General features: G+C 40.2%; 1 protein-coding gene across 4 annotated transcripts in view; it reads left to right on the top strand.

The window, feature by feature from the left end:
* The window catches only part of LOC122554216 (phospholipid phosphatase-related protein type 5-like), a 142,288-nt gene that overhangs the window by 61,308 nt on the left and 67,152 nt on the right, over window positions 1-13,828 (top strand). For all 4 annotated transcript variants that reach the window (XM_043698878.2, XM_043698877.2, XM_043698876.2 and 1 more), the window contains exon 3: window positions 8,206-8,338. In XM_043698878.2, the coding sequence (XP_043554813.1) occupies window positions 8,206-8,338 (133 nt within the window). The remainder of the gene's footprint in view (window positions 1-8,205; window positions 8,339-13,828) is intronic.

The raw sequence follows: 13,828 nt of genomic DNA, 5'->3' as shown, positions 1-13,828 counted from the left end.
GAAGAAAGGTTGAGGGAGTTAGGACTTTTATAATTGGAACAAAGAAGGATGAGAGGCCACTTGGTAGAGGTGTACATGATGTTGAGAGGAATAGATAGAGTGGATAGCCAGAGACTTTTTCCCATGGTGGAAATGTCTATGATGAAAGGGCATAATTTTAAGGTATTTAGAGGAAGGTTTAGGGGAAATGTCAGAGCTAGGTTCTTGACACAGAGAGTGGTCGATGCATGGAATGCACTACCAGCAGTGGTAGGAGATTTAGATACAGTAAGGACATTTAAGCGACTCTTGGATAGGTACATGGAAGATAGCATAATGAAGGGTATGTAGGTTAGTCTGATCTTAGAGTAGGATAAAAGGCCGGCACAACATTAAGGGCCGAAGGGCCTGTAACGTGCTGTACTGTTCTATATTCTTTGTTCTATGTTTTATGTACTATGTTAATACAGAAAGGACATTGTTACTGTCCAAAGACATTGCTGTATCCAGTACGCTCAGCCATTTCTTGATATCATGTGTGGATGAAGTTGAATTATGGATGAAATTGAATAGGTGGATGATAGTTTTCTGTTATAGTGAGGATGTCAGGAGGAGAATGAGAGAGATTATTGCCTCAGTAATGTTGTTTGCAGATGGTAGCAAACACTTCACCTTGTCTTTTGCACTCACACACTGGGCTCCATTGTTATTAAGATGGGAATGTTTATCTGGTTGACAATTCATTCTTGATATGCTTGATAATGCTCTTGTTGTACTCTTTTACATTTTTCATTGAATCAGGTTTAGTCCCCTGGCTTGATGATAATAGTAGAGTGAAGGCTACAGTAGGCCATCTGTTCACAAATGGTAATGGTATAAAATTCTACTACAAACATGTCCAGCTTTAAACATAGGAACATAGTGTGCAATTTCCACCTCCCTGGGGATGGTATGAGAGTTGTCAAGAAAGGGAAATATTCAGATTTGGTTAGACTTGAAGAGACACTCACCACTTCACCAATGAAATGGTTGCTGAGATTGTCCATTGTGGCAGCTAAGGCATTAACCTGGTAAATTAATCACTGTATAAAGGCCTCAAATATAATGGTTGGTTTCCAAAATGAGTTGGGATTGGGAGAGAGGGAACTCTATTTGCTGTGATCTCCTAGTGAACCCAACCCCACAAAAAGCTAAAGGAAAAGAACCTCCTTGTTTCCATTGAATCTCCTCAAGTTAGGCCTCGACCAGTGGACTTTAGGGCTCAGAAGCTGCCAGCCACTGTTTGTCCAACTAGTATACTACGGTCAAAGTCTCCAATTGGCTAAGTAGCTCACCACTCAATCTGACTGGTGAGTGACGTAGAGAGATTTCTTGGCGGTGGGAGTAGGAAGTTAGTCAGCTCCTAACATGCTCACCTGTAAACTTAAGTCTGAAAAATCATACCTCCAGCAACAGGAGTAGGCCATCTCACTCCATAAACCAATTGTTCCATTCCATGAGATCAGGGGTGGTCTAGGATCTCACTCCACATACCAACCTTTGTCCCATTTCCCTAAATATACTTGGCTAAAAAAGAACTTATCTTAGTTTTGAAATTAACAACTGATGTAGCATCAATTGCTATTTGCAGAAAGAACCTCAAACTACCCTCAACCTTCTCATGAAAAGTGTCTCCTAATTTATCCCTAATAAATCTGGCTGTAGTTTTTCGACTGTGCTTCTTACACCTAATCTCTCCAACTAAAAGAAATGGTTTCACTCTATCCACTCTATCTCTTTCTCTTAATATCTTGAAAGTGATTGGTCAAATCATTATATTTCTTTAAAATTCCAAAGATTGCAACCCTTATTTGTTTAATCTCTTCTCATATCATCATCTTTAGAGCACAGGTGTCAATCTAGTAAAACCACACTGCACTCACTCTGAGGCTAATAGATATTTTCTGAGATGAGGTGTTCAGAACTGTTAAAAGATCTCCCCTTGCAGTCTAACATGGATGTTGTGTAGCTAACACTATTCATTTATGGGTAGCAGGCACCATCACTGGCATCATGTATTGCCCATCCCTAGTTGGGATGTGAACTGAATAGCTAGCTAGGACATTTTCAGAGTGCAGATGGTAATCACCTACATAGCTGTGTTCCTCATGTAGTCCAAACCTGGTAAGGACAATAGAATTCCTTCCCTAATGGCATTAGAGAACCAGGTAGATTTTCATGATAATTGACACTGGTCACCTTTGGGTAAATTGTCAATTTCGGATTTTTTCATTGATTCAAATTTCACTTCCTGAATTGCTGGGATTATGAACTGCATATCCCTGGAGCTTTAGCTTGGGCCTTTGGATTACGAATTCATCGAGAATATCACTACATTACGGCCTCTCCCTTATATTCTATTCCTGCAGGTATGATGTCCTGCATTTGATTAGCCTGCGTAATTCTCAGAGGGGTAAAATCTAACGATATATATTATTAAATGTACAGGATATGCAAGAGTTCCACTTTGAAGTATTCAAAACCATTAAATGTCGCATTTGCTAGTTTAAATAGTTTTTCCTTCTGGTTTACTTTCTGTACTTATTTGTAACATTTGTAGTATAGTGTTCAATTGTTCAGTATTAGATTGTGTGTATCAATTAACTGTTCTTTTTACTCCATGAGTCAAATTTTGGTGTGGTGACAGAGAAACAAAAATTAAACTGAAAGCAAGAAACCACATGCATCAGAAGGGACATTTTTGAGTTGAGCTGGTCTTTTTGAGTTCAGCTCTGCTTGCTTGCCCCAGTCAGGGTTTCTGGTATCAGTCAACCCTGTTTAGACAGACTTGTTAGCCAAGTCAGGCTTCAAGTCCTAATGTGGTAAATGCTTAACAACACCAGCCCAGACTCCATATGGCTGTGATAGCTTATGACCTGATCAATGTGGAGAGGCCTCATGCCTGACACTGCAAGTGTTTGCAGAACGTAACATCTGGTCACAAAAGAACTAAGTAACTGAAGAAGGTTGTACTCACTGGAGCTTGGAGGAGGAAACCTATCCTGTCAAGTACACGCTTCATAGATGCAATTGAGTTTGTGAACAGGCTTACACCTGTGAATGTAATTGCAGCAGGCTGGAGTGTTGATAAAAATTTATGAAATGCTAAATGAGTACAAAATAGGCTCTGAAACATGAAGGTCAGGAAAGCTTACCCACCGAGTCTTATAGATGGTTTTTCTTGGAGAGGAGCAGGCAAAAAAAAGGAGATTTGATAGACTTTTTGAAAGGGTTACACCTGTAGAAAGTGGATTGAGAGAAACTATTCTCACTTGAAAATGGATTGAGAACTAATGTTTTGCAAAAGAAGCAAAAACAAGTAAGGACTTTTGTCAAACAGCTAGTAATTAGAGTCTGGAATGCATGGCCTGAATGTGTGATGGCAGCAGGTTCAGTTGAGGTATTTAAGAGGAAATAGGATGATTAATTAAGTAAAAACAATGTGCAGGGTTAAGGGTAAAAAGCAAGAGATTGACACTAAGTTGAAATTCTCAAATAACTCGTGCAGACATGTTGAGCTAAATGGCCTCCTTCTGCATCCTGAAAGGGTTTGTTTAGCAAACTTTTAATCCACTATTGGAAAACTGAGTTTTTGCCTGTTGCCCAAGTAAGTTGTCCCTAACCCCACCCTTGTCTTGGCTTCACATGCATGCAGAAAATTCCACCTAATGAAACAGTGTAAAAAAAGACATAGTACTGATGGAAGAGAGAAGAGTTCAAAACATTGCATTAGGCTAGGGGAAATAGCGGCTCATGAGCTATTAATAAAGAGAGCCAGAGTGATACTGATAGAGTCACAGAGCCATAGAGATGTACAGCATGGAAACAGACTCTTCGGTCCAAACCATCCATGCCAACCAGATGTCCCAACCCAATCTATTCCCACCTGCCAGCAGCTGGTCCATATCCCTCCAAACCCTTCCTATTCATATACCCATCCAAATGCCTCTTAAATGTTGTAATTGTACCAGCCTCCACCACATCCTCTGGCAGCTCATTACCACCCTCTGCGTGAAAAGGTTGCCCCTTAAGTCTCTTTTATATCATTCCCCTCTCATCCTAAACCTATGCTCTCTAGTTCTGGACTCCCCGACCCCAGGAAAAAGACTTTGTCTATTTATCCTATCCATGCCTCTCATAATTTTGTAAACGTCTCGAAGGTCACCCCTCAGCCTCCGACACTCCAGGGAAAACAGCCCCAGTCTGTTCAGTCTCTCCCTATTGCTCAAATCTTCCAACCCTGGCAACATCTTTGTAAATCTTTTCTGAACCCTTTCAAGTTTCACAACATCTTTTCGATAGGAAGGAGACCAGAATTGCACACATTATTCCAACAGTGGCCTAACCAATGTCCTGTACAGCCGCAACATGACGTCCCAACTCCTGTACTCAGTACTCTGACCAGTAAAGGAAAACATATCAAATGCCTTCTTCACTTATCCTATCTACCTGCAACTCCATTTTCAAGGAGCTATGAACCTGCACTCCAAGGTCTCTTTGTTCAGCAACACTCCCTAGGACCTTACCATTAAGTGTAGAAGTCCTGCTAACATTTGCTTTCCCAAAATGCAGCACCTCACATTTATCTGAATTAAACTCCATCTGCCACTTCTCGGCCCATTGGCCGATCTGGTCCAGATCCTGTTGTAATCTGAGGTAACCCTCTTCGCTGTCCACTACACCTCCAATTTTGGTGTCATCTGCAAACTTACTAACTGTACCTCTTATGCTCGCATCCAAATCATTTATGTAAATGACAAAAAGTAGAAGGCCCAGCACCGATCCTTGTGGCACTCCACTGGTCACAGGCCTCCAGTCTGAAAAACAACCCTCCACCACAACCCTCTGTCTTCTACCTTGGGGCCAGTTCTGTATCCAAATGATTAGTTCTCCCGTTATTCCGTGAGATCTAACCTTGCTAATCACTCTCCCATGGGGAACCTTGTTGAATGCCTTACTGAAATCCATATAGATCACATCTACCACTCTGCCCTCATCAGTCCTCTTTGTTACTTCTTCAAATAACTCAATCAAGTTTGTGAGACATGATTTCCCACGCACAAAGCCATGCTGACTATCCCTAGTGAACCTTCTCCCCAGCCTCCCCCCTTCCCCCCCCCTCCCCCCAGCACCCACTTATCTTTCCACCCTGAATGCTCCCTACCTCCATTCCTGATGAAGGGCTTTTGGCCGAAACGTCAGGATGTTCCTGCTCCTTGGATGCTGCCTGACCTGCTGTGCTTTTCCAGCACCACTCTAATATAAACCCTATCCCTATTTAGTCCTTGCCTTTCCAAATACATATATATCCTGTCCCTCAGGATTCCCTCCAACAACTTGCCCACCACTGACATCAGGCTCACTGGTCTATAGTTCCCTGGCTTGTCCTTACCACCATTCTTAATAGGTGGCACCACGTTAGCTAACCTCCAGTCTTCCGACACCTCACCTGTGACTATCGATGATACAAATATCTTAGCAAGAGGCCCAGCAATCACTTCTCTAACTTTCCACAAAGTTTTTGAGTACACCTGATCAGGTCTTGGGGATTTATCCACCTTTATGCGTTTCAAGACATTCAGAACTTCCTCCTCTGTAATATGGACCATTTGAAAGGTATCACCATCTCTTTCGCTACTTTCTATATCTTCCATATCCTTTTCCAGTAAATACTGATGCAAAATTCTGGTTTAGTATCTCTCCCATTTTCTGTGGCTCCACACAAAGGTCACCTTGCTGATCTTTGAGGGGCCCTATTCTCTCCCTAGTTATCCTTTTCTCCTTAATGTATTTGTAACAACCCTTTGGATTCTCCTTAACTCTATTTGCCAAAGCTATTTCATGCCCCCTTTTTGCTCTCTTGATTTCCCTCTTAAGTATACTCCTACTGCCTTTATACTCTTCTAAGGATTCATTCGATCTATCCTGTCTATACCTTACATATGCTTCCTTCTTTTTCTTAACCAAACGCTCAATTTCTTTAGTCATCCAGCATTCCCTATACCTACCAGCCTTTCATTTCACCCTAACAGGAATATATTTTCTCTGGATTCTTGTTATCTCATTTCTGAAGGCTTCCCATTTTCCAGCCTTCTCTTTTTACCTGCGAACACCTGCCCCCAGTCAGCTTTTGAAAGTTCTTGCCTAATATTGTCAAAATTAGCCTTGCTCCAATTTAGAACTTCAACTTTTAGATCTGGTCTATCCTTTTCCATCACTATTTTAAATCTAATAGAATTATGGTCGCTGGCCCCAAAGTGCTCCCCCACTGACACCTCAGTCACCTGCCCTGCCTTATTTCCCAAGAGTAGGTCAAGTTTTGCACTTTCTCTAGTAGGTACATCCACATAGTGAATTAGAAAATTTTCTTGTCCACACTTAACAAATTCCTCTCCATCAAAACCCTTAACACTATGGTAGACCCAGTCGATGTTTGGAAAGTTAAAATTCCCTACCATAACTACCCTATTATTCTTACAGATAGCTGAGATCTCCTTTCAAGTTTGATTCTCAATTTCCCTCTGACTATTGGGGGGTCTATAATATAATCCCAATAAGGTGGTCATCCCTTTCTTATTTCTCAGTTCCACCCAAATAACTTCCCTGGATGTATTTCCAGGAATATCCTCCCTCAGCACAGCTGTAATGCTATCCCTTATCAAAAACACCACTCCCTCTCCTCTCTTGCCTCCCTTTCTGTCCTTTCTGTCGCATTTGTATCCTGGAACATTAAGCTGCCAGTCCTGCCCATCCCTGAGCCATGTTTCTGTAATTGCTGTGATATCCCAGTCCCATGTTCCTAACCATGCCCTGAGTTCATCTGCCTTCCCTGTTAAGTCCCTTGCATTGAAATAAATGCAGTTTGATTTATTAATCCTACCTTGTCTCTGCCTGCCCTGACTGTTTGACTTGCTTTTGTTCTCAACTGTACTCGTCTCATGAACGTGTCTTGTACATCGCTGGCAGCAGTACCAGGCAGATCTACTGGTGATCCCAGGAAACTCCCAGAAAGTTGGCAGCCCTCAGAGGCAAACCTTAACTTCTAGGTTGTTTTGAACCATTATACTGTACGCAGAAGTAGCTTGTTGATTTACAAAATTGACTGGGCTTAACATTGGGCAGCAAATACACTTGGAGAAAAACAATTTACTTTAAATGTCTCAGCCTCTCTCACTGAAAGTCATATTTGCACTTTTGCTGCCTGGCAAAAGCAAGTGGTTTCTGTTAAACAAAGGACGGAGCTCGCAAGCGACGCTGTGTCTGCCGAAACCCGGGATTGAACCAGGGACGTTTAGACCTTCAGTCTAACACTCCAGCACCACTCTAATCTAGACTCTGGTTTCCAGTATCTGCAGTCATTGTTTTTACCTAATTGCAAGTGGTCAGTTCGAGATATAGCTATGAATATTGTTTGAACATTTTGTTGCTTCAATGGAAGTAGCCCTTTTTTCAGAACATTTGTTAATGCTAGTTCAAATTTTTAAAATAGGACCAAGAGATGCCAGCATTATTCAGACAATTGTATAGTTTTCATCAGCTCTGATAAAGAGTCATCTAGACTCAAAACGTTAGTTTGCTTTCCCTCCATGGATGCTGCCTGAGCAGCTGTGATGATCTTTTGTTTTCTGTGTAGTTTTTTTGTCACGTTTCAACCCGCTGATAGCAGTGTAGGAGATGGAGATTATGAACAATAGACTCCTGAAGTAAGGTTTCCAAATCTCAAATTATTTTGTATCGTTAGATTAACAGAAAATCTATGAGAAAAATCTTTGCTGGTCAATAAATGCTACACTATTACAGCTGTTTATATATATATATATATATATATATATGTATGATTGTATAAATATTGCATATATTAAGTGTGTGTGTATATATATTATATATTATATATAGACGCATAAATAAATATACATATGTACTTAACATATGCAATATATTTAACACAATCATAACTGTATTCAACTGAATTACGCAAAATCAAAGATTGCTCAATGCATTGCTTTATCATTGGGTCTGATCAGCAATGAATGCCATAGCTTTAACAAAATATCCCAGTGAATCTGAAGAAGTTTTGTTTGATGCTAACCAAATAACTCTATAATTAGTGGCAGTGGACTGTATGTGAGAATTTCTGGGTTCATCATGCCAATTCTAAAATGCAATAATCTCTTTATTGTTTACAAGATAATCGTGGGAGAAGTGGCTGTATTTTTCCTTCAATCAGTTACTAAGGAGTTTGGAAATCGTGAGAAGACCATAGTAACTGGAGATTGTTGCTACATCAATCCACTCGTGCGCAGAACAGTTAGGTTTCTTGGTAAGACTAACATTTAAAGTTCTATCTGAAAAAGCATGACATTTTACTTTCTAATTTAAAATACAAAAATTGTTGTCCTTTAATTATTGTTTCCTTTTTCTAGTTGTATTAAAGACACCCTTTAAAATATGCAAAAGAAACAATTTTTACAAAATAATGATATAGAATATTATATCATGAAAAATGACAAAATCATTGAACATGCCTTTGTTAAATCGTATTGCCTGAATTAACTAAATCTGGTAACAACATGAAATGTTGCTTTGGTTTCTGACATGATCATGAAAGTTTTGATTCTCCTGAAAATGGCGACAATTTGAACAGGCTTCTGCCTTGCTATCACAGCTTGCTACCAGGAACAGACTGTAACTTTTGGATATGGTACAGACTACAACAGAGAACTCTTTCACAATTAAATTGAAATTTGTTGAACTTTACAATTAACAGGTTGCATACACTTGCTTCCATTTTATATGTGAACTGAAATAGGAAGAGAAATTGGCTGAAGAGGCATTACACTGAGGAAATAGTTTTTACTATTTCTCACTGAACAGCGTTAGCAGGTGGTAATCTCAATGACGGCAATGGCTGCTGCTACCAGCTGATAACACAAGATACAGTTTATAAATAAGTCGAAGGCACTCTCATAGATTGGAATTAGACCAATTGCACAATGAAAGCTATTCTCCTTTGAATACATTACTGTCGCATTGGATACTTTGGATGGTCAAATCTATTGATTGCAGCTTGCCAAACATTATTTTCTGCAGTTCACAATCATTACGTAATAGAACAAGTATTAACTACCACAGTCAGACTGTGGAGTAAATCAGTGTAAAATTATATTAAGCCATTTGCCTGAAATTTGCATGCCCACTGTCGTGATTGTAATGAGGTCAGCCAAGTGGATCTCATGGAATATGAATTCCTTGGTCCAGTCAGGAAGCCCTGTCTGACAGATATAGACAGGAATGCCAGAGGTTCTGTTCACTCTGAGAGCTGGCTCTGAGAAAGCCGAACCAGTGTCACGTTCAATGTACGTGAAATTAAAGAGTGACTTGGGGATGGGATATCAGCCACTGTGGAGTTATTTCATCCGCCCTTGAGAAAAAGGTATTAAGCAACATATTTTGCTCAGAATAACACTTCAGATAAAGCAGCAGGATATGTTTCAGATAAAATCATTAAGCATTCAAATGCTCATATCTCACTGTATAATTTCAAAGCCATTATGTTTTTAAATAAGACTAAGTGCTGCCTGTATTTTTCTGTATTGTGAACCAGTTACATAGAGAATGTGGTTGCAATTATTTTCTTCCAGTAAAAAGACAAAGTCAGCTCACATGCCCATTTGAATTTATCTCATAACAGTGCAGAGATTATTTGAATTAACAATGTGCTACTTAAACTATTTTAAATAAACTTTATTTTAACTTTTTACAGCATTTCTAGGTATTACAAAAGAGAAGAAAATTGAGTCAAAATTAAAATAAAACCATTGTAATGACAGACCATTCTGAATGGCTTGTCTTTTAAATATATTAGTATTTCACATATTTTCTATTTTGAAATATTTGAACACGCTTTGTTGCTGACAATAACAGCAGTGCAAAGACTACTGCATTTAATGTAAAATGGCTCATGTTATATTGCAAGTATTAAGTATTTTTCCATTATTATTGCCAAATGCATTTCTAGCCCACATTGCTCTTTCAACCTTGTCAAAAATGTCATTTTATCCTTTAAAAAAAAATTCATAGGCAACCATAAAAAAAAGTGCATTGAAATATCATAGAAGGATCATGTTGTTGCCAGGGAGAGGGAGAATGTTAATGCCTAAGAGGACAATGACTTCAGATTCTCCGATATTTAGTTGGAAGGAATTGCTATTCATCCAGTACTGGTTGTCATTTAGAGACAATGAGTCAATAGGTCCATAACACCATAAGTTATAGGAGAAAGTGAGGACAGCAGATACTGGAGATCAGAGTCCAGATTAGAGTGGTGCTGGAAAAGCACAGCAGGTCAGGCGGCAACCGAGGAGCAGGAAAATCGACATTTCGGACAAAAGCCCTTCATCTGGAATTCTGCCTGACCTGCTGAGCTTTTCCAGCACAACTCTAATCTAGAGATAAGATATAGGAGCAGAATTAGGCATTCGGCCCATTAAGTCTACTCCGCCATTCAATCATGGCTGATATGTTTCTCAAGGTAAAAACAAGGACTGCAGATGCTGGAAACCAGAGTCTCGATTAGAGTGGTGCTGGAAAAGCACAGCAGGTCAGGCAGCATCCGAGAAGCAGGAAAATCGATGTTTTGGGCAAAAGCCCTTCATCAGGAATAGATATATTTCTCAACCCCATTCTCCTGCATTCTCTCTGCAACTCTTGAACCCCTTACCAGTCAAGAACCTATCTATCTCTGCCTTAAATACACTTAATCACCAGGCCTCCACAGCCCTCTGTGGCAGTCAGTTCCACAGATTCACCACCCTCTGGACGAAGAAATTCCTGCTCATCTCAGTTACAAAGGCTCATCCCATCACTCTGAAGTTGTGCTTTTGAGTCCCAACCTCTCCTTCTAATGGAAACATCTTCTTTGTGTCCACTCTATGCAGGCCTCTCAGTATTCTGTAAGTTTCAATCATATCGCCCCTCATCCTTCTGACCCAGGGTCCTTAACCACTCCTCATATGACGAGCCCTGGGATCATTCTTGTGAACCTCTGAGTAAACAGAAGAGATGCTGTAATAGGTTTTTTTTTAATATTTCTCCTCTCACATTAAGCTATCTTACTCTAATATTTCCTCTTTTACTCCTTATTGCTTTTTGAGTTATCTGCAGGTTTTGAAAGGCTTCCCAATCCTTTGACTTCCCACTAATCTTCACCACATTGTATGCTTTTACTTTTACTTTTATGCAGTCCCTGACTCTCCTTATCAGCAATGATTGCCCTATCTTCTCCTTTAGTATATTTATTCTTCCTTGGGACCCTTTTCTGTTGTGCCTCCTGAATTAAACCTGAAACTCTCACCTCTACAGCTCCATTGTCTAGGCTCCCTTTCCAATCCCAAACTATTTGCATGCTAAAGTCCCCCATGATTATTGTAATATTTCTTTTCTTACATGCCTTGTCTATCTCTTGATTTATTTCCTTCCTCACATCCTGACTACTGCTGAGAAAGCTGTGCACAACTCCTATCACCTTTTTTCCTTCATGGTTCCTCAACCCTACCCGTAGAGATTCAACGTCTTCCGACTCAATGTTACTTCTCACTATCAATTTAATTTCATTTCTTGCTAACAAGACAACACTGCCCCTCTACCCATCTGCTGTCCTTTTAATCGGATGGATATTCTTGGATATTTAGGTTCCAACCACCCTATGGCTCAACACTTCAACTCCCCCTCCCACTCCACCAAGGACGTGCAGGTCCTTGGACTCCTCCATCGCCAGACCATAGCAACACGACGGCTGGAGGAAGAGCGCCTCATCTTCCGTCTAGGAACCCTCCAACCATAAGGGATGAACTCAGATTTTTCCAGTTTCCTCATTTCCCCTCCCTCAACCTTGTCTCAGTCAAATCCCTCGAACTCAGCACCGCCTTCCTAACCTGCAATCATCTTCCTGACCTCTCCGCCCCCACCCCACTCCGGCGTATCACCCTCACCTTGACCTCCCTCCACCTATCACATTTCCAACACCCCTCCCCCAAGTCCCTCCTCCCTACCTTTTATCTTAGCCTGCTGGACACACTTTCCTCATTCCTGAAGAAGGGCTCATGCCCAAAACGTCGATTCACCTGCTCCTTGGATGCTGCCTGACCTGCTGCGCTTTTCCAGCAACACATTTTCAGCATATTTAGGTTCCAACCTTGTTCCCTTTCCAACCATATATTTGTGATATTCACAATATCACACCTGCCAATTTCAACCTGCACTACAAGCTTATTTGCCTTGTAAAATCATAAACAATATGATTTTATGTACATATGAGAGAAACTCTGTTAGAAGGTTGGAAATAAAGCAGCCTACAGCAAAGGTCCATGCTGAAAGATCCTTGTGCCTATAATGTAAGTAAATACATCTTGCAAAGGCATATTGAGATCTGGACTGAAATTCTCTGACCAGAAGACCATACTCAAAGAGTTGTTGAAAATGATGTAGCCAACTCTGTCCCAATAGGCGGACAAGTTGAGAAGATGGAATTGTTTATCAGCATCATCGTGACGTAGGGTGCCATTGGTAACTTGGATAGGTGTCAATTTATTACAGTGGCTGGAAAGGAAAACTGCTTGAAGGGATTTGCAACCTTGGGAAAGATGGATATTGATCTGGGAAGTCCCTACATGTTCAAGCATATGGGAGAGGAAAAGGATATTGGAGATGGGGTTGTACTTGCAAGCTCAGAGAGGTCAAGAGCTGGGTGATTTGAGAAAAGGGGAGAAGTAGACTTTACTCTTCACATATGCTATTGAATTTTGCAGGCTGTCCCCCTTGTTACAGTGTCGTAACTGTAAATGTCCTCCTTTACCACAGGCAGCTAAATAAAGTTAGAATAGTCTTCTGGTGTTATACAAACTAGTGGAAATATCCAACTCAGTTTGATCTACTGTACAGATTACAGTGATGTGCTGTACTTAATTACAGATAATGAGAAATTTATTGTAACTTTTTAAACCCAGCAAATCTCCACCATTGGCTCTGTTTTGTTTTTTAAACTCGGACACAAAAAATAGCTGGTTAATGCATTCATGCAGAAAGCATCTCCATATCTCCATAAAGTATTTGTGACCAGTCTTGAAGAAAATAGGTTTTCATCTAATGGCTTATTATCCTCCAGAAAGCTGGGGGCTGATATTAGTACAACACAACAGGTACTGGTGGTTGGAACGACAGGGATCCAGAGGTGAATTGATGCTTTTATCTACTTATTACCCACCCTGATGTGACTGACTGCATTTAAAATTGCAGTCCAAGCTGGTGTACTCCATTTTAAATATCAAGACCTCATAGCTTCTGATAGCTTCTCAAGAGGTCAAAACCTGCTAGGAAAAGCTGTTTGAGATGAAGGAGATCTCCACAAAGAAATCCTGAACCTCCCCCTACCCGGATTTTAAACTTCTTTCCTTGATTTGAATTCACAAACATTTGCCTTCTGCTGGAATCCCTTTGGTGGATCCCAGGCATTCAAATGTATTGACTGGTCATGCATTTTGATCAGGAAGTTGGCAAGTGCATTCTAACAAAGTTAAATTATTAGCCTCTGTCCTGCACCTCCCAAACAGGCAAGAAATTTAGTGTGTTGAGCTCCCACCTCAGAGTTGAAATTAAGTCCATTATTTTAGGAACTAAAAAGCTTTTGAAAAGCATCATTTTTGAAACATATTCATTATTTTGGAAAAGCATATTTAAAAGATATAGTAAGCACAACTCTCATATACTGTTGATTATCTTTTTTTTGTACATGTTCACGCACAGACGACTAATC

This window comes from Chiloscyllium plagiosum, unplaced genomic scaffold, assembly GCF_037043375.1.
Source record: "Chiloscyllium plagiosum isolate Xiang-an unplaced genomic scaffold, Cpla_swu_hap1 HiC_scaffold_9, whole genome shotgun sequence".
Classification (NCBI taxonomy): Eukaryota; Metazoa; Chordata; class Chondrichthyes; order Orectolobiformes; family Hemiscylliidae; genus Chiloscyllium; species Chiloscyllium plagiosum.
This window is presented reverse-complemented; position numbering and strand designations above follow the sequence as displayed.